General features: G+C 39.3%; 1 protein-coding gene across 1 annotated transcript in view; it reads left to right on the top strand.

Annotated features, from left to right (window-relative positions):
• The window catches only part of NDRG1 (N-myc downstream regulated 1), a 43,074-nt gene extending 18,188 nt beyond the window's left edge, over positions 1-24,886 (top strand). The window contains exons 4-16 of the mRNA XM_006021985.3: positions 6,174-6,279; positions 8,007-8,127; positions 10,503-10,565; positions 11,859-11,919; positions 12,292-12,378; positions 14,279-14,335; positions 15,192-15,295; positions 15,696-15,752; positions 17,113-17,164; positions 17,956-18,003; positions 20,874-20,909; positions 22,478-22,529; positions 24,009-24,886. Coding sequence (XP_006022047.1) covers positions 6,174-6,279; positions 8,007-8,127; positions 10,503-10,565; positions 11,859-11,919; positions 12,292-12,378; positions 14,279-14,335; positions 15,192-15,295; positions 15,696-15,752; positions 17,113-17,164; positions 17,956-18,003; positions 20,874-20,909; positions 22,478-22,529; positions 24,009-24,244 — 1,080 coding nt within the window. The 3' untranslated portion in view covers positions 24,245-24,886. The remainder of the gene's footprint in view (positions 1-6,173; positions 6,280-8,006; positions 8,128-10,502; positions 10,566-11,858; positions 11,920-12,291; positions 12,379-14,278; positions 14,336-15,191; positions 15,296-15,695; positions 15,753-17,112; positions 17,165-17,955; positions 18,004-20,873; positions 20,910-22,477; positions 22,530-24,008) is intronic.
• Positions 24,887-24,892: the final 6 nt, after the last annotated feature.

Genomic DNA, 24,892 nt, shown 5'->3' with positions numbered 1-24,892 from the left:
CTTGTGGCTGTAGTATGTGAAAGAGGCTAGAATGGATGGTTTTTGTGAACTTTGTAGAGAAGTGGCTGCCTGTGAATGGACTCGGTTACCTGGGAATGAGTTTCAGTCTAATGTTCCTCCATTTTTCCTGTGTGTAGTATTAGTTGGTTTAAGTGGCAATTACCCACAAAACCTGGATTATTGGTCAGATTGCCAGGTGTGTCATGAGCAGTGGGATATTCCAGACATAAGCCTCTAACTGTTTACAGTCAATTATCTTAAATTCGGTGTAGAACAGAACATTACCTATATAAGCCCTCTATTGGCTTACATATATTTGACAGACTTCCTAAGCAGGTAAAAGTTTGTGACCACAATTGCTGCTAGACAGGCACCATTAAAAGGTGCTGGCTTACTTTTTTCTAACTGTAATAACACTTCCAAAAAAATCCCCAATATCAGTCACCAGGGGCACTTTGACATGTGTTCTTGGATGTGGCGCTGGGCACTTTAATTAGTGAGCCACGCTAATTAAAAGCACCCACGTCACATGTACCAGCATCCCCAAACTGAAAAAATGGTGGTGGGGTACTTTTAAGCTAAAGTTCATGTATCTGTTTTTATTTCAAAGCATGCCACTGCTACTCTTTCTGCGTAGGGACGCCGATGCATGTGATGCAGAAGGCTGCCGGAGCGTTCCCTGCTCATCTGTAGGAGCCCCAGACTTTGATTTCCTGAATAATCAGACAGAACTGCTTCTTGCTGCACACAAGCAGTAGGTGGCAGAGATGAGCTGCTATCATCTCAGCTGTCTGCCAGCCAGTTGTATTCATTGTTAAAATAATCGTCACTTCAGATTCCCTGGCTTCCTGTCTGTCAGAAATAGAGCTGCTTCACAACTTGACCTGAAGCAGCTCCCCTTTGTGTAAGGGCGAGTCCCCAGCTGGCTTAAATTGTTGTTGTTCTATTGACTTCCTAGGTTTTGGTGCATGCTTTTTTTTGGAAGAAAGAGGTATGGGAATGTTGCCATTTCACTTACCCTGGCAAAGTACTGGAACCTGTTTACTAGTCAAGATAGGAAAAGGCACCGGCTACAGTTGTAAAACTAGAGTGCCTGAAATAGGCCACCAAAATGTGTGTACTGTGGAATATATCCATCTACTAAGTACATGTGACTTGACTCTTGGAAGTGCTGAGTCAACCTAATCATTTTTGAAGAGATGCTGTTCAGAACTGCTGAAAGCCCACTACTACTTAAGCTTCCAGTTTCATGCACCTGAATTAAGGTTAACTTCGATTACTTTACCTGAATACTGGTCAACCTAAATTTGGGACTCCGAGATAAAGCTTGATCAAGTTCAGTTTTTCATACAAACCAAGATGAGTTTGGAACTGGACCTTTTTTTTCCACACTGGAACTATAGTTTTTAGATCAATGTTCCCTAAAGTATTTGAGACACAAATATTAAAATGCAAAGTTGGAATTGAAAATGCTTTAAATATTGTTTTCAGTGCAGAGGAGGAGAGGAGCAAAGTGAGAACCAAGGGTGCCTGTACACAAGCATGGAGGCTGCTCCAATATACTGTAATTACAGTGTGTCAGAGCAGACTTAATTAATTGAGTCCTTTGGAGCGTGGCAATTGCAGCACTCCTTCAGCCTCATGGAGTGTCCGTGTCCCTGCACCTAACAGTGGCAGCAGGAGTGCTTTAAGTTCAAGTCCCCCCATCACTACTTTGAAGTGCAGGAGCGGTGATGCACAAGACACTGCAGTGCTTTAATTGAAGCAGCTCTTGGAGCATGGCTCTTCTCCACCCTGGAGCACGTGTAAAAGTGCCCCAAGGGTCTAAACAGCAGTTAGTAAATTGGATTTTAAGTTTTCTCTTTCAGTAAACTAAGGAATAATGCGTCATACAGATTTAAAAGAAGCCTAAAGAGGGATTCTGCTAACATTATTAACGTGTGTGTGTGTGTCTCTCTCTCTCTGTCTCCTTTTTTTTTTAAGTTGCTAAGCCTTTTTCTCGTAATATCTTGGGATAGGAGTGATGTGTCCAGTGGGTTCTTCATTTTAAACAAATCAAAACAAGTGTACTAAGAGGAATAGGGGATTAAGGATAATCTTATTTCCGAGAAGGTATTAAAATGCTCTTGATGTAGCGGAGTGTTTTGTTAGAACACCAAATATTGCACTTTTAAAGCAGAATGCCTGCTGTTTCTTTATACATGGTGTGTATCCAACAAATTAAAAAACAGACAAACAAAAACCCCACCCGCACACCCACACAATCAACAGAGACATGTCCACATTATCTTCAGTCCACCTCTTCTCAAATATCTTGGAGAAGATGGGAAACAAATGGGCTGGCTTTCCTGTATGCAAACCACATGCAGGTTGCTTTACTTTTCTAATCGTATGACTAGAAAAGAATCGTGTAACCAAAAAGCCCAAAGCTAAACCAGAATGGGTTTTTTGTTCATTTTGTTTTTTCAAATGGAGATCTCCAAAATTGCAGCTCTTGCATGACCTGTGTGTGTTTATAAGGTGCTGAGCAAAGATGCGCCTCTCTTGATGCTAGAGACGCATGAACAGATGGCATGTTTGTCTTTGTCCTTCTCTCGGATTAGTGTACCTTGGATTTCATTCCAAGATAGTGTTTTAATACAAATCGGTTGGTAAAGAGCCTCTTACTATCACATGGATGTTGATTAGGATGTGCTGCCATCTGTTTTTGCTGCCCTGCATTTTAGAGAATTGCTCCTCCCCATCATGTAGATGCATCCCTGTTGTATAATAAGATCAGTGGAGATGATGCAAAGCTGTTGGACTGATATCATTAAAGAAACTGTTTTCATTTGGCCATGTATATGGGAGTCTGACATTCATGACTAAATATTTATGCTTGTGGAAAATGGCCTAATCCAGTTAAAAATCCACAGCATCATCTCTTAGTAGAGATGAATGAAAAATTACTTTAACTAGTAGAAGGGCAGTTTTATTTGCATCGGGTGTTAGAGTTGTTGTCCTATGAGGAGCACAACTTACAAATAGCTTAGGGACAGTTGAGCTTAAATTGAGATTAACTAGCTGAACTCTTGCCCATCTTAAACTACTTAAAAATAGAGTGTAGGAGGCAAGCAGGATGTTGGTTACATATCAGTGGCTTTGTCTGATCTAAAAAGGGTTTTGTATCCAATATAGGAAAGGAAAATGCATCAGTTGTAAATGCAAACTCTAAAACATGCTCTAGTTTCTTCAGTATACGCTGAAAACAGTTAGTGTGCACCACAGCATTGCAGTACATTAGTAGGAGAAGCGTGTTAATCTCTCTGCTGCTAAATAGGAAATATAGGGTATGCAAGCTTATCTAGGGTGGTGGGAGGGTTATGCAAAATAATATTCTTCTGTTGGTTTTAATAAGTGCTCAATCTAGTTGCAGCCAGGTGTCTTGATTAGAAAGCAGGTTGTTTTCCAAGTCTAAAAAATAAGCCATAAACAAAATATTAGTCATTTTGAGCTGTAATAAATGTTTGTATATTGTGGAGTGAGTGTAACTAATACGTTTAATTCACCTTCTAGTGAATTGTGGCATGATAGATTTGGGAGACTGTACATGTCATTAATGTGTTCAGAACGGCTCTTTTGATTCTTCCCATATACAGAATAAGGGTGCTGTTTTTAAAACTATTGTGTAAATTGAGATTTTTATTTAAAACCTAATGTGCCTGTATCTTGTCATGAAAATGCTTAGTTTTTCTCCAGGAGATAGTCAAATTTCAAGATGTTAATTCTCTTAAATATACAACAGTTTGATTTGGGGTTCTGCTTTTAGTAGTATATGTGAAATGTTAACAGGAGTTGACAAACTGCACACACAACTAACTCTGTGATTTGAAAACTGTACAAAAGTTTTGGGTAGAACAGGTGATCTGCATTGCGCGTGGTAGAGTTGCATTTCTCTTTTGTCCAAGTTGTGCTGAAGAGGCATTTCTCCTGGCTAACCCCAACTCAAATCCTATTTAAGAATGACGTCGGCCTGAGTGCTAGTTGTTCAAATGGGGGAATTATGGGAGTCAGGCTTATGTAGAATAATAGCTTGTCTGCATACACCAGCTATCCACTAAGGCAGAGTGAAACCTTCTGCTTGTTTCTGCTTGTCGGTTGAATTGGCCACACTGATTTGTCTGAAAATGGTGTTGGATATGGAAGATACTGCTTACCTGCTAAATGATGCAGTAAGTGTTTAGAGAAACTTTTAAGATACTGCTTAAATGTCACTGGTAAATAGCCTATGTACTTGTTTTCATTCAGATTTCTTTGGTGCTTATGGATCTTGATTATTTAGTGTAGTCAACTGAAATTTTGCATAAATATGGTGACTAATAGAAGGAAGGAGAAGTTTGTTGCTTTTTATTTTAAGCTTTCAGAAATAGTTGTCTAAAAAAATCTTGGTGGTTTTTTTTTTTTAGTCAACCTCCCCTCCTCCAAATGTTAGAGTGGGGTTTTCAGGTTTTTTGTTGTTTGTTTTTTTTAATGTTTTATGGGTGGTATGATTCTGGGTTGGGCTATATAATCTTACAAGTAATTTGATAGATTCAAAATGGTATTAAAAGTTAGCCTCAAAGTAAAGCGGTATGAATCAAGTCATGCATATCTGGCAGGGGGTAGTTTACAACTGTACTATATGATGCTAGAGGCTGCATTTCATGCAGTATGGGATATTGAATATCTAGGCATTAAGTCTCTCTAAGACCTCTTAACTTTTTATAGCTTTGACTATCTCTTACACTTTAATAGTTTTTTTCCCCCTATAATCATTCCTTTTCTTTTGGTACTTGAATCACAGTGGGGTCTAGTTGACAACTTGATGCTGCCTGTCTCCTAAGGTGCAGGTGCCAAAAACGAATTGGGGTGGGTGGACGGGCTGGTTGGTTGGTTAGTTTTAAGTTTTTGTTGTTTTTAGAAAAAAAGAGTGCCTTTTAATTTTTATTACAAGATTAGCTGTAAATTAGATGTCATTGAACTACATCTGTGAACAGCAAGAAACGAAGGCTCTCAATGAACTTCCATTGCTATAGCAGGCGTTCTGAACTTGAAATAAGTATGGCATGACTTCCAGTTCATGCCAAAGGGATGGCTAGCTTTTGTTCAATATTGGCTTATTTGGTTTCTTTACATAATGAGGTTAAGAGTTTGACTGTTGGTGTGTCCTCTAATACCCTTAAGCAAATGGCTTTATCTGGTATGGACCATAGGCATGTGAATCTGGTTGTAAAACATGCTTTCTCTCTACAATAACCAGTTTGTCTAGAAGGGAGAAGATTGCAGTAACTGCAAGCCTCACAATGTGGTGACTTTAAGACACAATTCTGAACTCTTCAGTGATCAAATGTAGTAGTAGATAGCATAGGCAGACAAGGTTCCTTGGGTGAATCTGATATCTTTTATTAGACCAACCCAAATAGTTGGAGAATAGTTATTAAGCAAGCTTTCGGGTTCAAAAACCCTTCGTCAGGCTAAGGAAGTTTCAGCAGTTGGTGTGTGCTCAGGCACTTGCACACTGTACTATAACAAAACTCCCCCTTTTTTTTTTTGGTTTGCTGATCCTCTGTCCTAAAAATGAAGGTCCACCAAAACAAAGACAGAATGACAAGGTCATGGGGGAGAAGGAAGTGCACACACAACCTTATGGAGAAGGCAAATGTGACTCTTATCTGAGGGTGACATAGGTGCACAGAGGGCATTGTCATGGGGGAGAATGGGACACTCTGGCAATGGAGTTGCTCAGACATTGGGACATGGGAGAGGTTGTAATGAGACTTTGAAACAAAAGGCAGATGGGGGAGCAGGGTGGCAGGGGAGACAATTTTTTTGAGGGAGCTAGTGTGGGGTATGGTGAGCTGAGCCTATAAAAGTGTAAACCACACATTTCTTTTTTTTTTTTTAAGATTTTAAAAATCTCTTGTAAATGCCTTTTCAGGGCTCCCTGTGCCCGTTCCGTAACGTGAAAGCAGAGATTAACATGTCTGTATCCTGTCACTGCACCATTTGAATTGTCCTGATGGAGCTCTTTCTTCAAAGAGAAAGAAAATGCAATATTTAAATTGTGTTGATCTTTTTCATCTACCATAAATATATCCATGTTGTGGCTGCTGTGCTGAGCATTTAAACAAAGTATTGCATCTCTTTCATTCCAGGAGCAAGATGTTGAAACTGTGCATGGCTCTGTTCATGTCACAATGTGTGGGGTTCCCAAAGGAAACAGGCCCGTCATCCTGACATACCATGATATCGGACTGAACCGTAAGTGGAACTTGTATGCAGCCGCTTAGTAATGGCCTGCTAGAGTAGCTGGTCACTTATTGCCGTTTTAGTTTGCTAATTTATACTGTATCAAGTTACATTGTCCAACCTGTTTTAAAGGGGTTGAGATGATGCTGATTCCTTCAGGATGCACTGAAGGCCAAAGCCACTGATGCAAAGGAGCCCAGGTTTATTTAGAATACATGTGGCCTGGCTGTCAGTCAGGAGGAGGGTAGGGTGTAAGGAGGGTTGGTAGGAATCTCTCTATGAATTTTTGCCGATGGCAAAAGGCATTAGGACTAATAACAAGCATGGGTGGTACTACTCCAACACTTGGAGTATGGATGTATGACTACATAATAAAGTATACTATATTTTCTTAGCAGTGCCACCCCATCCCTTACCGTTCTGCATAAAGGTTTTTCTCTCTGTCTCTCCTTTCATAACATCCCAACACAGAAGCTTGTTGCCTACAAAAGCTCTTGCCTCTCTAAACCAGCTAGTCTCTAAAGTGCCACCCTGCCTCCCCTTTTGCCCATAATCTGGTTTACATCTTGCTCTGTGGATTTTTCTCTAAATCTAAATACCATGTCTGTAAATAAATTAACCAAAGTTGAAAGATTCTTGGGTCCAAAGTAATCCCAATTTAAGTAACCATCAAATGATACCGTAAAAACCATCTGACAGTGTATTTGGAGAGGCCTTGAAAATGTATGTCTAATAATGATGAAAGGAGCTTAATATGCAGGAAGCTGGCAGGATCCTTTAAATTTTTTTGTCTAGTGCTGTTGATCGGTACCTCGAGTTCTCTCCATTTCCCTTGAACAACGTGTGGAGGATGATACCATGTCGGCAGTAGTCTGGTTGGGGAACTTTTTTATTTCTTGAGAGCTAGGTGACTTTACTGGGTTTCATAGATAAGCTGTAGTACCAAAATCTACTGTGTTTTGCCCTTTCCATCACTCCGTACAATATAGAATATCTTTATTTTAATAATATGGTCCAGTTTAGAAGTCTGTTAAGTACGGCATGGGTATGTCTACACAACGCTACACAAGACACTAAAGAAAATACTAAATGACTGCGCAGTAACCACTATTCAGTCAGGTGCATGTGTAAACGTGCCCCAAGGATACTAAGTTATGGTCCTGTCAATGTTGTAGCTTTTTGCCAGGTGCTTCAGATTAGCACACATCTTGTAATAGCTGGGAATAAGAGCAATGACTCCTTTTCTTGAATTGCTTGCTTTCTTGTGTGTTGGTATAACCCTGTGAAAAATGAAGGGAAATTAATGGATGCTTAAAAAAGAAAAGCACGCTCGGATAAACATTTGGTCCCAATTTAAAAAAAACAAACCAAAAAACTAAAAGGGTAGAGAATATGTTCCCTGGGATTTGTGAGCCATAAACATTTCTGAGTGCAACCGCCAAAGTAACTAATGAGTAATGGTTTCCTGGTAAACTTCCTTTTTCTGCTTCAAGAAATAAAACAAGTTGACAGTAGCTACTTTTGGAGCAGGATTTTGTTGATCACTTGAAAAATAAATGTGTTTATTACTTTGAGAACATAACTTGAACTGGGTGAACTAAACTGTAGATTAGTGAAACCCTAAACCCCTGCAGAGGTGACTTTTTGAGAAACCTCAAACTACATTTTGTTAAGACTTCTGACTTAAAACAAGATGTTCTTTTTTCCATCTTCTAACTATGCTCCTTTTTCCCCTGAAGACAAAACTTGCTTCGGTCCCCTCTTCAACTTCGAGGACATGCAGGAGATCACACACCACTTTGCTGTCTGCCATGTGGATGCACCTGGGCAGCAGGATGGAGCAGCACCTTTCCCAGCTGGGTGAGTTGAGTCTGACTTTGCTTTCAGGCTTAGCCTGTTAAATGGCAGGAAGTGAATTCCTTAGTCTTTGTTAATTTTAGCTCTGGTAACCTCCATGCAAGTCACTGAAGTTGTGCACTATTTTGTGGATGAGCCAAGGTCAGATTGGAATTTCTTAAATTTACACGTAAGTAACTTAGTGTTTCTTTAACATAGCAAACAACCCTCTGCTCTTAAAGTAATTTTTAGGCAATGTGTACAGCTGTCAGTTTAAAATGAGCCAGCTAAATCAATGTGTAAGGAACTTTTTAGCAGCTTTTTATTCCTGTTCCCTCATAGCTATTTTTTTGTTCTCAGCAGAAGCAGAAAAAGAAATTGGTAGAATAAAATAGTGCTATTAAAATGTAGAATTACCCCATTACAGTCAGTCCTTTAGAGAGAGAGAGAGAGAGAGAGAGAGAGCGCTAAGATGGAAAAATGCTAGTGAACAGAACTGAAAGGCTAGTATTAACTAGAAAATCTGAACTGCAGGATACTTGAGACAAATGGAGTTTTAGTAGGATGACCAGGTTAGGCTTTTGGTGACTTCTAAGCATATACTTGTTAATCCTCTTTGAAGTTTTGGTCTGTTCTTGGATAAAGTCGCATACTAGTAGAACCTGCCAACATCTGAGAAGGACTGCGTTGGCCAAAATGTTTGACATCTTTGTCAAATAAAACAAGGGTGCCATAAATTAATATTAAGATTTAAGATTCATCATACTGAATTTTATGCATGATGAAAGGAGCTGCCAAGGGAGAACGAGTAGCGGTTCTGCTATAGCAACCAGGGATGAAGTAAAGAATTGACTTGCGCACCTGTTGAGAAAATCAAATAGATTCCTTTCACCGGTGTGGCAGAGAGGTCGTTGTAGAGTGTGTACCAGATTCTTGCAGCTTGTGTGCAGAAATAACTCTGCTTCGAGTTGTACTATGGAGTTACAGCTGATCTAGTACAGGCTGTTTTCTTAACAATATCTGAAGTTTATCTTCTGCAGGTGTAATCTAATTAAAAATGGTTTGCCAGCATATCGTATGCTAGATTAGACAGCGAAATAAGCACGTTTGCCAGTATAGTATGTGACGGAACAAACTAATCTATACGCAGACTTTAGTTAGTATAGAAGAGTCTTCAGTACGTCCTTAAACAATGCAGCAAGGTTTCACTGTTGACCTAAACCAGAGTAGCAGGTCTGCATTATACAATGGGGTTGCTTTTTTTTTTTTTCTTCATTATTCAGGAAACGGTTATAATGTGAATCATGGATGGGTGAAAGGCCTATCCTTGGCCATTCAAGGAGATGGCATCAGGAACATTGCTTCAATCTCTAGCAGGGCTCCTAGGGTTAAATACTTGATTGGCATCTTGGCTCTTGTGCATACTTGTCATTTTGCCGTGTTGGAAAAAATATGTTGTGGGGTTTTTTTCAGCACTTCAGAGCTAGGCTTATAAGTTTGCAATGCCCAGGTATAGACACCTTTGTTCAGAACTTTTTTAACACTTTTTTTTAAGTATTGATCTAGCAGCCCATCAAGTTCCAGTGTTGACAGGGAATTTCTGGTTCCAAGGAAGGTAGTAAGCCAGGTGCATCTCCCGTAGCTTGCCCGTTTTGCAAAAGTCCTGACACTGCACATCACAACTTTCCCTCGGGGTAGCAGGGGTTTTCTTTGTTTTCAGAGATGATGGGAGATACCCTGACACACACATGCACAAAAATGTGACTTTTGGTGAAGTCCATTCCTGCAAGTGAATGCAGAGCAGTAGCATCTAAGAGGAGGGTTCTGGGTTCACTTTCCTTTTCTGCCACAGAGTTGACTCTAGGCAGGTGGTCCACCCTTAAAGTTGGTCAAATTTTCGAGGATGCGAGAGATGGGATCCAGATTGGTCCTGTGCCTGGGGGTATGGGACACCCCATGTTGCCTGTTGGAAGTACCCGAAGCACTGAGCTGTCTGCTAGTCTGGCATGACTTTCATCCTGCTCCCCCCTCTCACCTCCCTGCCCCCGCCTCCCAAAACAAATTTACACTGCTATATTTTTCATTCTTCTTGACAACAAAAGCTTTAACTTTTTTTAATTGAAAAGTTTTCTTGTCATCCCTAATTAGTCTTTCTGTGGACACTTTACCCATCTATAAAATCAAGGTAACTTATTGTACTGGTGTACAAGAGGCTCAATTGCTGATGTCTTTAAAAAATGTATTGCATCTTTGGCTACAGTGAGCCACAAGTATGAAATGTTGAATGTACTATTTAAATGTCTGGCCACAATTGTAACTGACCCAATCTACTTCAATCCAAGGGAGCCTACTGGCCTGGAAAATGGTTACTAAACTTTACAAATAAATATTTCCTATAGATACATGTATCCCTCCATGGATCAGCTGGCTGAAATGCTCCCAGGGATCCTGAAACAGTTTGGGTGAGTAGAGAATCATGTACTAACAATTCGGTCTGTTTCGATTCTGATTTATGTATGGCCTTAAAAATTAATTTAGCCTATAATGCACTAAATACCCTCCTGAAATTGTGCGCACTTAATCATACTTTTAAACGTATGAAGTACCTCTGAATTATCAGTTTTTAGTTTGAAGGAATCACTGTTGCTTCAACACTTCTCCCCTTGTAGGCTCTGCATTGTACTAGTCTCCCCGCTCCAAGCAGCTTAATTTTAATGGCTCTGTCCTTGTTTTGAGAAGTTGTACTTAAGAAAAAATTTTTAAAAAGCAGTTCATGTGCAAACTCTCAGGTGTGATAACAAGACTATTTGTTCCTCTAATTGCATTTAAATGGTTCAGAATATAAACTAGCTAGTGCAAGGATTTGAATAGATCTTTTTGTCTGGTTACATTTATTTATTTTATTTAATTCTCAGCATCTTTCTTGTGTGAAAGCATGATGCATAAGATTGTCAAACAAATTTTGAAAACATTTTAATGGGGGGGACTGAGTTCCACCTCCAGCCCCCCAGTTTCTTAATGATTTGAATAAGTGCGCCACTAAGTTTTCTTTATTTAGGTTAAAGTACCATTTTGTTTTTGACATGGGTTTGTCTTGCCTCAACTTCCTCTTTTCTGTTATTTAATGACCCCACTGTAATACATCCTTGTCTTTTTTCACCAAATTAATATAGATGCATTCAGTGCACGTTACTTGTACAGATCACTTCAATTTTTGGCTTGCTCTTGTGATTGAGTAGCCCATACAGTATATGTATTTATTTCATGTCAGTTCACCCCTGGAGCGAAATTGGGGAGATGTGGTTTAGTAGCCACAAAATGAGGTCTCTTTTTATTTAGCCTGCAGAAGTATCATGGCTCTGAGTCCTCAGTTTTCCCTGGCACTTAAAGTAGCTGTTTCACTTCCAGAATCAGAACAATACTATTCTTCATCAGTATATTTATCTAAAGACATTAAAGTTACTAGCCCTACCCTGGAATGCAAATGGACAAATATCCGATGCATCTAACTTCAGCCGAGACCCAGACGGCATACTGAGCTTCTCTGGGGCTGGTCTGCAGCTTGTGTAAATTGTTGCAGCCCTCCTGACGCCAGTGGAGAGACAATAGATTATACTACCTATGAATCTGCCCTGTAGTAGAAGCAAAATGGCATGTAGTGAGGTTGATCTGAACAGGGACAATCTTTTTTGTTCATGTTGTTTTTTTGCATTTACTTCAGTGCACTTCTAATATACTTTATTTGCTCTGTGTAGGCTGACCAGTGTTATTGGAATGGGATCTGGAGCTGGTGCCTACATCCTAACTAGGTTTGCTGTAAGTTGTTTTGTTTTGTTTTTTTCATTGAACTTTTCTTGAAAGCTAATCCTCCTGAAATAAGCAGATCCTTCCCACCCTGCCATAATTACTGATTCAAGCAGTCCTGGTTTTAAGTGAAATAACAGGATCAAAATGTCCATTTGAGTCCTGAGCTCAACCCAGTTAACTGGAAGTTGTGTTTGTTTTTTTTTTTAATGGGAGTTCCCTGTTTAAACCCAGGGTGGAGATGATGTTAATCAGTAATGCTTTGCATGTACCAATAAGATTGTTTATTTACTTCCTGCCCCCCCCCCCCAAATAATTCTTTAAACTGTCTACTGTTGGTTTACAAAGTGTGTCTGAGGAAGTCTGTGTTCACATAACTTGCAGCTAAACCAACCAGAGATGGTGGAAGGACTTGTTCTCATTAACGTAAACCCTTGTGCTGAAGGATGGATGGATTGGGCAGCAACTAAGGTAAACGAACGAAAGTCGAATTTTTATATTTCACCTTAAGATGTGGAGCTGAACAATAGGTTAAGTGTTAATGATCAATTAATTGAACTTATTTAGTTGTTCCTAAGATGTGGCTTCAGACTGGAAATATGGATACTAATTGCTTTTGGTTTTCTTTTCATTTACAAAGAAAAAAGTGCCTTCTGTAGTGTCATTGGTTTTTTAAATTAGAATCGATGTACCCAATAATGTCGTCATACTATAGTTAACAGTGCTACTGTATATATTTCTCTTCAGGTTTATTAACTCTCAGGAAGAAATAATCCAATTGAACATAAATGTGGGCTAGATTTGAAACTTTTTTTTAAACAACACTTTCAAATCAGTATAACATCTGATTCCTGCTTGCCCATGGTTTGTCTGCTAACAGTCTGCAATGAGAATTAGATTTGAAAAAAAAAAAAAAAAAAAAAATGAAGTTTACTAAAGTAGATGTGTTTTCACAATCCAGTAGGAACAGCATGTGCGTGAACAAAAATAGTAAAAGTCTGCTGTGCTATAGGATTGCCAAGCATGTTGCCACGTCTAGAAGTGGCAGGTCCATGTGCAGGAAAAATCCTTTATTTTTATATATTTTACTACATCCTAATCTAGAGATTAAAGGATGCACATAAGTGGTAAGGAATTTAAGCTTCAAAAACCTTTCAGAGTTCCAACAGGTAAATAATAGGGTTAATATGGTGTGTGTGTGTGTGTGTGTGTGTGTGTGTGTGTGTGTGTGTGCCGTATACACCATCTTTATACACTATATATATCTATATCTCTATATCTATATCTATATCTAAATAGATATAGATAGATAGATATATAAACAAAATTTTTTTGATCATAAACACATTTCAAACCTGCCTGAAAAATGAAAATGTGCTTCTTGTCCTAGCTCACTATTTAAGATGTGTATCTATATCTTAAATGAGCTAGGACAAGAAGCACATTTTCAGGCAGGTTTGAAACATGTTTATGGTCAAATGCATGGGTGTTTCTTAACCACATGGAGAAGGCTTCATGGACAAATCTTCATAGTTAGAAAAATTCTGTTGTGTAAGCGAAAAGAAATGTTTAGGATACTTGAAAAGGCAGTGTCTACCTTTCAATATCAAGAAATCTGCTCTGGTTGTAAAGAGGGCTGTTGTATACATCTTTCCATAGTATTGAGAGCTACAAAGAGGAGATCTTCCATACCCTTTAAAACCCTGGGAAATTGTTTGGCTGGGGAGGCACTGAGTGACTCCCAGAAGGCATGGGATAACTGGTCTCTGAAATAAGTGGGTCACCTCTCCCAATATTCCTGGTTTGCTTAAATTCCCTAGTGGCCCTGTCCCACCTTTACTTGCCACTTTACTGAGTCATTACATTTATCAAGTCTCCAATTGTACTGTTGGATTGTGTGACCATTTCTTAAATGTTTTCTACTTGTTCTCAGACACATAGCTGCAGCTGTCTTGCAAACCAGCCTTGCAATCTTGACAGTTTGTTGGATCCTCTTTCACAAACAACTGTGAAAGATGGGGAAAACTCCCACATGCTTGTCACTTTTGTCCAGACATCTAGGAGGAATGATTATTTTAAGCTTGGGTGTTCTTTCTCTAACTAGTTGGAGGTCAGTGTTAAGCACATTGACACTATACATACCTTAGCAACCAGTTTTCACACTGCATAAGCTACAAGGATGTCAAGAGTTGTATCCTATGGATATTCTTCCAGTTTGGTTTGTATTATGCTTTTGTGACACCTGGTAGTGGCAGGAGATTAGTTAGGTCAATACCTGACCTAAGCAGAGGGGAGTAGACTAACCACTGCTAGTTTTCAGGCACTCTTTTTAAGTGTAAAAATAAATAAATAAAACATTTATTTCATTTAGATTTCAGGATGGGCTAATGCCCTGCCAGATATGGTCATTTCGCATCTTTTTGGAAAGGTAAGTTGGCACTACTTTGTTATCTTTCATAAATTGTGTTCCGCCATACCTTCCTTCAATTTACCACAAAACCATTAATGATGTCTTATGTTTGAATTTTTCCTTATGCACAGAATACTTCACACTTTTTTTAAACTTAGATATTTTATATTGCAACTGCCTTGTCACTGAGGCTTGATCTGCTGCCTGTAGAAGCAGTTGTGTGAAACTATTGTGAAAAGGCCATAGTACAGGATGGATACACATTGATAAAGGCTATAAGTACAGTACAGTGACAAAACTAATGTAGAAAACTATAGGAGCAGTATTAATTGCTCTTTAAAATACACATTGTTCAAATAACAGTGCTGTCAAGTTGTAGGCGGATTTCAGTCATTTCAGTAAAAAAATTCTTTCCTTTTTTTTAAAGTGATGGTATGAGAGCTGGTTTTTGTGTTTTGTTTTTTTACTTCCTGATATGAGAACCAGTATGCAGGAGAGCAGCATTCCTAGTACTATAACAGTAAACTCCATAAATCTGGAAAACAGTTTACTGATAAAAGGCCCACATTTTTAAAATGCTTGTCTGCCTTAATGGCAATACTTTAATTTCATCAAGGTTTTATAGTGAAACTCTGGAACCATAATGTGAAAGTACTTGAAGCTTAGAAGCTCTTCTGAAACTGAATGCTGCACTGCATATACTTAGGTTTGTTGGCTGAAATTATAAAAGTTAGTTCTGGATAATAGTACTCAAGTGCCAGATGCTCTTTTTTTTTCCCCCCCCCCTTCAATGTTCCCTGGTTGATTTGAGCCGTGTGTAATTCTGATATATGTGTAATTATCTTACTACTAAAATAGACCTTTTTCAATGTAGGAGGAGATTCACAACAACCCCGACCTGATTCATACTTACCGCCAACATGTTATCAATGACATGAATCCAACCAATCTTCATCTCTTTGTCAACTCTTACAACAGGTAAAAAATATTATTCTCTTGATCTGTGCAGTGACTTATTTGCCAGTCCCTTGGACGGTTGCTTATTGCTTGTTCAGTACAAGTGCTATCAAGCAAAATTACATGAGGAATCATGGCTCCATCAGAAGATCATCCTAAGACCTCCTGCCTTATAATGATCTCTCTGAGCGTGTATAGGAATGCATATTTTCTTTTACACAACTTCTTTAGATTGGCTCATTTAAAAAGCAGATTCATATTTCTTTATTTTGTGTGTGTATATATAGCTTTTGTCGATTTTTAAGGAAAATAAGTTAATACATGACAAGTGTGTGGAGAAACACGAGACTCTCTGAATCTAACTATTTTTCAATTTATTTCTCTTCTCTCCCTCCTCCCCACCCAATGCCCTAACCTATAGTCGAAGAGATTTAGAGATTGAGCGCCCAGTTCCTGGAGTAAATGTTGTTACTCTACAGTAAGTACTACAACTTCAGATGGCAATGTCTTGGTGTATGTGAATCTATCCCAATTTGAGCTATCCTGAATGATGTAAATGCTGTCACAGTAAAAGCCCATTGGCTGTCTTAAAGAAATGGTATGATAGGTTGGATATGCATTCTAAGTTAGCTATTGAAATAAAATCTTCCAGTAGATTTTCTGCTTAATTTCAAATGCCTGCTGGTGCTTTTGAGTACAAAAGGCTCTGGAAATACTACTTGCAACTGACAGTCTTCTAGGAAGTTTGTGACCTGCCTCTCAGCTTTGGTTGATGATGTCATGGAGCATAGTGGTCCATTTAAATTGTACAAAAAAAGAAAAATTGTACATTTAAAAAAATACAACTAGAAACAATAAATATTTTTGCTTGTTTTTTGTTCTTGCGGCCTCTCCCATAGCAAGTGATGGCTGTTTCATAGGGGAAGCATTATTTATAGGGAGGCTTTTGAAAGGGATTAGGTAGTCAAGAAAATAATTCTTATAATCTTGCCTATGATGAATCTGCAAACTTGAGTTTAAGTATTTTAAATTGCTTAGAAGATAGTGGTGGAGGAGATCTCCATTCTGTTTCAGGAGAACCATTACTTTGCAATTTTAGTGAACTTTTAAATAATGAATGTGCAACAAGTAGAGTGTCACAAAGCTTCATCTACTGTGGGGAGACGTACAATAAAAGAGGGGAAAAAAATGGCTCGCCCATCCATTAGAATAAAAACTAGGGGTTTTGTTTTACAAATGCTTATACAAACAAAATTCTGTAACCAAACTCTTAATTGTTTTTCAAAATATTTAAAACCTTAAGTTATTTAGGAAGATGGTTAAGATGGCTCTAGAAAAGTGAAAGAGCTAAGAATTCAGAACAGGATCAATGGAGTCTCCAGCAAGTTATGCCCTATAAATGTTGGTTTGTTTTTTTTTAGACTGGGAAATACAGCAAACTTCAAGGGGGAGCCAAGAGGGGGAGAGAAGCAAAATAAGGGCAAGAAATCAAAAGAAAAAAATGGATATGAAGTTGTGGGAGATTACAGTGCTGTTGTAGTGACACACATTAATCTTTTTTAATCCATAACATGAAATTAGGGTATGCAATAGCATAGCAGCCTTCCTAAAGTTTCAAAGCAATTTCTGGTCGTTTTAAGAACAGGTAGGTGATATCTCAAATAATATGAGACCTCTTTGGGATAGCAGCTGTAATTTCTTGCTTCTGATCACTTAACTTCTGGTTCAGTCTTTCTGTTTATACCAAGAAAAGTTGTTTTGTTTTGTTTTGTTTTTTGTGGATTAAAGTTGTGTTTAGGACATCTAAATAACCATTTTCTTGTAACTTTTCTTTGCAGATGCCCTTCTCTTCTGGTGGTTGGTGACAGTTCCCCAGCAGTTGATGCCGTGGTATGCATTGTAAAAGAGTTAATGAACAACTTTTTTTTTTTGGATTAATTAGCATACAGGCTGGGAATTTAGATCAGCATTGGAGAAATGTCCAGCAGTAATTGAGTGTAAATGGCTTGCTGTTCTTGGACCTGTCTTGTGTTCATGCCCTGTTTGGCCACATTCAGTTAATGGCTACTGTTTTTTGGGACAATGGCTATTGCAATGTTCAGGCACAGAATGAGCTAGCTGAGAAAGCCATGAACACAAACGCGCACCTTTTAGAAATGAATCTGTAGCCTATACTCTAGCTGTGTTTAAATGGAGTTCTGCCTTGGGTCACTGGAAGCAGCAAACTTCATTTTGCCCTTCATAACTATCTTCAAATGGCTGGATGACTTTAAACATTGCATCTTAATGAGTCTGTCCAGTCTTTTGGCATGTGGCCGCTTGGCAGCTCACTTTCTGGCATTCTACCAGATGACCACAAATCACATGATAAACAGCACTTACTGCCAGTGTAGCGCAAGAAGCACAAAAACCTCTTTTTTTCTGGTTAATGGGGTTGTTTATACATCTGGAAGAATAGACCAGCAGAGAGAAATTTGAATCAAACTGTTTGTTTGAGCTACAAACAAAGGAGCCTTTAAGAAGTAAAATCCAAGGTGCACAACTTCTAGGGTATATTAAACTGTCAGACAAGAAGATGCTATGTAATGATTAAGGCAAACAGTTGTGTTCATACTTCTCATCCAGTAGTTTAGAATGATTATGAACATGAATGATGCTGACACTGCTGTTCTTCTACGCAGGTTGAATGCAATGCTAAATTGGATCCAACGAAGACCACACTCCTGAAGGTAATAACCAATAAATTCAGATTATAGATCTTATTTTTATGGTTGCAGTGCTAGTGGGGTTGAACATAAATGAGCAGATGCCAAGTCAACATAATGTAATATCAGGATGTAGTGCAAGTATGCCTCTTATTCAGGAGAGTATATATTTTTTGAGTTAGAGCAGTCAATACTATTCAATGAGACAGCAAATGAAGAAGAGAATAAGCCAACTGGCAGCACTAGAATATTCACGGAGAAAACTTTTTGTTTCAAACCTGGGGTAGGGGAAACTGAGCTATGGAGCCAATTTCACCTTCTCTGCTCTTTAGAAGTACAGACCATATTTACCAATAATATATACACGTGGTACTTTGATACACAGAACTTTTCATCTATGGGTCATCAGGCATGCATGTAGGGTAAAGCCCTGGAAAGATGAAGTACAGCCAGTATGCTTTTCTGAACATTTAGAAACTTGGCTCTGAATAGATTTTTAAAAATTGGTACTTGTTAGGATTCGAGAGGTCAGCTAATGAGAGAGAAAGCGGGTTTTTTTTGCTAGTAACCTGCTGTTCCAGTGAACTTGTTGAGCTTCTTCTAATGCCAGGACATCAGCAGAAGTGTTACTAATCAAGAATTTTGTTTGGAATTCCTTAGCTAGACTTTTATTTTTGCTGAACACAGTCAAGCAAGTGAATGAACAGCCTTACTGTACCAAGACCCAGGGTAGATGATGTAGGTCACATGAGCAGCATCATGCTAAGAGTTCACTTGTGGAAAGAAACCGACTTAATCATCACTTCAGTAAGGAGGAGAATTTTTTCTGTTTTGGTTTTCTTTCTTTCCCCCTACCAGATACAGGTCATTTAACAGGTCAAAACCTGCATGGAATGACAGAGTGGCTTGTACAAACCTAAAACCTCCAGGGAAGAGACTCTGAACAGCTGGGCTAAGCCCTAATCGGATCCTATTAATCTCTATTGAGGGAAAGATTTCTGCGATAATGGCTTGTAGCTACAGTTTCTAAGCCTGAAATCAGCAGCTTTGTTCTGGTCCCCAGTTGCATTTGTATATCTCATGCAGTTCCTCAGTTCTTTGTATTATTGTTGTGAGCAGATGGGGTATGTACATACCTCTTGTGCTTAGGAACAGGGCTAGTCGCATGGAGCAGTTTACTGTACAGAGTATCCACACTTAAGTGCCTGGTGGGAGTAGGTTTTCTGCTCTGTTCCCTGCACCTGTGGAGCCCTGCAGGCTGGATGACGCGGCTTCCAGCAGGATGGATCTGATGGATCGAGCACCACCCGTATGGAGGAATGTGAAGAAACATTGTTAAGTTCCACTTCCCCAATTCAAACCTGTTAGTAAGCCTTATCAAACCTAGAATGGCTCTTTAGTTCAGCAAAACTTAGTTGAAAAATGTCCCCTCCTTTAGTTGAAACCAGATTCATTGCTAACAGTTACCAATTTCATTAGGAATTAAATAGAAATGAAAAGCATCTTACCGGAGTAGAGTCTAGCTTCCAACTATAACTGAATCCTGACTGGAACCCTTTGCAACCGATGCAGTGGATACTAATTATTTGTAGAAACCCTTCAGTGAATTTTTGAGAAAAATCTTTTTTTTTTTCCTTTTCTTCTGTTTCCACATCCCACAATAAAGCAATCTGACAAGACAGCAAATGATCTGCTTTTCATATGTTGTCCTACACCTGACCTCCTTTGTAATACGTTACTTTCTTGTGGATATCCTTATTTCTGAAATTGTGATGTAGAGGATTTCCAAGTTGTCAAGAGTCTTCTGGGAGGAGGGTTGGATCCTAAATCACTGTGTAGCACATCTCCTTCATTTTGTTAAGTTTTTAAAATTCAGTGAGCCAGACTAATCTGACTGGGAGTCTACTAGAACGCACGCAAATGTTTACTGTACCATATAATAAGATACAATTAAAGAAGCTGAGTGTTGTAAAGCAGTGGCAGCTCAAAGCGCGTGTTTTGCCCAGTTTGAATGTTAATGAGTTATGTGGCTAGATTCCAAAAATTGCTCCATGTAAAAGTTGGCATTCCCAGCCCTTGGCCAGCTGGAAAACGCCTTGCATAACCAACCTTCACTGACGCTGAGGCTATGAGTTATGTTAGCTGCTAGCCTAGAAAGTAAGAAGGTTGTTCTACAGTCAGATAATTTTAGGTAGGGCTGTGGACTTCCTGTAATTCGTAACCTGACTGTGCTAGTTTGTAATGCTTATTGGACTGTTTTTGTTGGGTTGCCTTTGAAGGGTGGAGAGACAAGAATAATGAAATGCTTCAAAACTTTTACGTTCACTTAGCCTTTCTGGTAACTGGCTTCCTCTGCTTCCCTTGGCAATTGGACCTGCTGCTGGAGTCTTCCATCCTCTCCACTAATGCTTTCTTTAACTTACACCCTTTTATGTGGTAGGATCCAGATAGCAGAGGTGCAGAGGTTGTTTGCCATCTTCTTTTTCAGTGCCCAGTCACGTTCTGAAATCTTGTATAGAGCTAAAAATCAAAATCTGTAGCCAACGCATTCAGCAATTGTTGTTTTCCTTTGTAAAAACTTCCAACTTTGCAGCTTACCTCACTTTCTCCCCCCACTCCCCCTTTTTAATTAGCTTATATAACTACTGGTTTTGACGGGCAGGGTCTGAGCACAGAATTGTAATGCCCATGCTCCAGACCTAGCTTTTGGATGCCTTTTGACAAGAAGGCTTCACACAGTTCCTTAAGGTTTTCACACAGTTCAAGGTTTCACAGTTGTACAGTGGATAGAAATTTCTCTCTGAAGTACTTGTATAGGTCAGATGCACAGTAACTCTATTATAATACCCAAATACAGAAGTGAATTCTCCTAACACTTTTTTTTAATCTTGTAGATGGCGGATTGCGGTGGCTTTCCTCAAGTTTCCCAGGTATGATTTTACTGAAGGCTAACTTAACTGGTGCTATTTTTGTGGCATATCAGAACATGACAGGCCCTCTTTTGACGGATACTCGCTATTCCTGAAAATTAGCCAAGTGGCTGGTTTGATTCATGAATAGTGATGTCACTCAGTCATCTGATCTCTTCCTTTTAAAGACCAGCCAAGCACAAAATTAAGATTAGAAAGGGATATTATTTTCACTAATTAAGTCTTAAATGTGTAAGGATTGGAAGGTGGCAGTGTAGAAGCATTATCTTATGTTCATCTGCCAAACTAACAGGGATTACCACTTCTGTGCCGGCATTTTAAAACCATTTAGTTCTGTGCTATTTATACTTCTGATCAGAAAGGTGGGAGCAGAAAATAACTAGCCTGGGTTGTTTTACATGCATTGATCTGGCCTAGCAGAATGAGCTGGAATTTTTTAAGCCTGTTATGGTGTAAATCCTCAGGCATGTTAAGATGTAAATTCTCTAGCAGTGCTTCATTGAAGAGGCTGACCCATAAATTCACTTTTAGGATATACCTTTTAACTGTTTATTATGAGCCAAGTGGGTGGGAAGAGCAGGGTCCTAAGTATTTTATTATAGTTTGAAGAAACTGAGCTTCAGGCAATTGGAGTGTTATTTTAGCACAACTCTGAGTAGATAAAGTGTGTTTGTGATGAGAAAAGCCTGATAATAGTGTGAAGAGATTGTGTCCAAAAAGTTTAGTTTGAAGAGTAGGGGTGGAGGAAGACTTTGCCCTACATTATGGGGAGGTATCCTTGGCATAACTTCAATAATACCCTCTCACTTATTTGTTGGTTGAGTTATTGCTTTGCCCAAGAGCATATGAAACTGTTCTCTTGCAGTCGTAGCACCTCTAGCTTTTATCACTGTTTTCAGTGCATCTGTTGAATTATGCTTAAACATGGCCAGTTATTTGCCTGTTTCTTTTTGGGGTGGCAAATGAACTGTGCAGCAAATGGAGGCAAAACTACAACTAGTCAGAGGTGGTCACACAAATTACTGATCCCTCTATTGTTCTTCACTTCTTGTGAGACTAGCTCTAACTTGGGCCTTCTATTAGTGACTCTTCCAGTAAATTTTGGGCCTGACCCAGTCCACTTGACCTTTTAGTTAACGAATTGACTGCAGTAATAAGTGGGGTGCACTAATCTTAATGCAAAACTAGTGTTATTGGGGGAGTTACTCAAGTAAAATAGACATACTTCAGATGCTTTGAGTAAAACCCAAGGTCTATACCAGAGGTTGTCAACTGGGGGTACACATACCCCTGGGGGTACTTTGGAAGGCCCCAGGGGGTACGTGGCAACGCCATGGAGAAGTTGCCGGCGCTTCTGTTTTTTCTTGTCGACTGGCTGTCAGGGGCACCCCCCACCACCCCTGCTTATCAACCGGCTGCCAGGGGACTCCCTGCTTCTCAACTGGCCACCAGGGGTACACCAACCAAAAAAGGCTGAAAACCCCTGGTCTATACAAAACATACTGTGGTGTGACTAATTCGATAACTATTACTTTTTTAACTTTTTTTTTTTTTATTTCCTATTACAGCCTGCAAAGCTTGCAGAAGCTTTCAAATATTTTGTCCAAGGAATGGGCTATAGTAAGTATATTTCCTTATTGAAATAGAAAGATTAGCTGCAGCTAAGAAGCAGAACAAGCTAACAAAGAAATCTATTGTGAATTTTTAAATTTCTAGGGTCACCCTGTGGTTTATAAAACATCTACCCTCTTCTTTTACCACTAGCTTGTATTTTGCATGAGGGTGTATAGTGCTTGAAGGAAGGGCTTGCAGACCTGGATCGAGTTAGAATAGCAGAGTAGTGTGGGGAGCTTTGAAAACAGTTTTTCTGCTGATGTTAGCGCTCACATGTATTGGCACATGATGATATCTGGTATAATGTGGTTTTCTTATTACTTTTTTTTTACTATGTCTCTGTGTGGTGGTTATGGTTAATGATGTGTGTCTTGGCAAGATAGCACACAATTTGTGTCTTAGACTATCCTGCTGTTTGTTGAAATTAGTTGGCCTCACTCTTTTTTACAGGAGAGTGACTAGGGTTATCCAGAGACGTGTTTGCAAAGTGCACTAAAACCCAGCCAAAGACATGTAGTAATTCCCTTGTGCAACTACATTTAATACAGACCTGGTTCATCCTCTAGCAAGTTCCAGGCATGGACTTTTACATAGTTCAGGCAAGAATTCTCCAGCAATGCTATGTGATCCCCTTCCTGTCCTCAGCTTTCTTACCTCATGGGCTGGAGAAGTGATCTCACATTACTCAAACCTACACTTTCAAAGCTTGACCTTCAAGCTGAGCATGCAGATATGGGTCACTTCACCTGCCTGCTGGAACATGTATGACACTTGCAGGCATCTGGTTTGTCTGTACAAGTGCCAAGCAGGTGTATTGCTGCCTGTTTCTGTGTACCCAGTTATAAATATGCATGCAAAATTGTACATACTGTTGTATGATGTGCATATTTCATTCCCTACAGCATGGCTATTTAAATTGAATATCGAAAATGGAGGAGGAAACTAAACCTTCTGTGAATGCTTGAGTTGGTAGTAAAGCTAGTGCACATTGTTTACAAGATGCAGTGTTTATTATCTGTGGTATCTGAATCTGGTTAGACTCCATGTGTTTCAGGGCTTACTATAATTTGTGAGAAGGTTTATAAAAGCAAATTTGTGGCATGCAAATCAGAACTGCTGAAATAACAGTTAATTAAGCTAATAGCCCAGTCTGCTTTAACCAGTTGCGATTACTGTGTTTGGGGTTGGGGCAGTGTGGGGAGGATGGGGGGGCATTTTCAAGTATGGTCTGTCCCATTTGTTCAGTGTGTATTCCTTTATTCATATATACCTGGTAGTTGCACAGCACTGCAGGTTTCTGGAAGAACCAACCCTGCAAACTCTCACAGCTGCTGAATGTTGCACCCTTTGCATAAAGCAAATGTGCATTGGGTGGTCAGGGGCAAGCTTCATGTCGTTATCAGTGCTGAATTAAAAGCCTAGATTTGCTTTCAAGCACCTTGAATTGCTTCGAAGGAAGTCATTAACATAGAACTCTGCTTTCAGTGCCTTCAGCCAGCATGACCAGACTCATGAGATCCCGTACAGCATCTGGCTCCAGTGTGACCTCTTTGGAAGGACAGAGGAGCAGATCCCATACTGGGGAGGGAACAAGAAGCAGATCTCACACTGGCGAGGGCACCAGGAACCGTTCTCACACAGACACACGCATTGAGCTCACTCCTAACTCTGCAAACAATGCTGAACAATCCAGCCCCAAGTCCATGGAAGTCTCCTGTTAAATGCAGTTTTTAAAAGAAAAAAAACCTGGTTGTAGTTGGAAAAGTTAAACTTCAATGGCTGCCCACTGTGCATTGCAAAACGTAACTGGCATTAATCTCAGGCTGTTCTGTGAGATGAACTGTTTTAGGGTTTGATGGGGACCAAAGAAAGTAAGCATCTCAATTGCTAGATCTTTATTTTAATAGATGGTTGCTGCTATTGTGCCCTCCTCCAACTGATGCCAAATTCTAAAGGATATTTGCCAAAAATTCACATGGCTGTAAACATGGTAAATTCCCGTTTCACCAAATCTCCTCCTTAAACAAATATTGGAAGCAGATGTGCTCCTGCTTTCCATGTCTCATTTACTCTGAATAAACTGACCCAGTTGGTGGCACAGGTTTGTTTGTTTTTTTAAATATCAATGAGAAAATCAATGCATTATGGGTGGCTTATTCACAGCCTCATGTTGAAGCTGGAGTTAACACATTGTATATAGTTTAATTTCCAATCACTGAATAACTCAACTGCATTGTGCATTTTATAGGCCTTCTAATTCATTAGTATTCCAAGCCCATCTTTTTCCTAAGTACAACAATATGCTACAACAATAGGCAACTTAATGCGACTTCAAGGGAAGCTGAATCTTTCTAAGTTTTTTGTATTTC

This window comes from Alligator sinensis, unplaced genomic scaffold, assembly GCF_000455745.1.
Source record: "Alligator sinensis unplaced genomic scaffold, ASM45574v1 scaffold651_1, whole genome shotgun sequence".
NCBI classification, from domain to species: Eukaryota; Metazoa; Chordata; order Crocodylia; family Alligatoridae; genus Alligator; species Alligator sinensis.
This window is presented reverse-complemented; position numbering and strand designations above follow the sequence as displayed.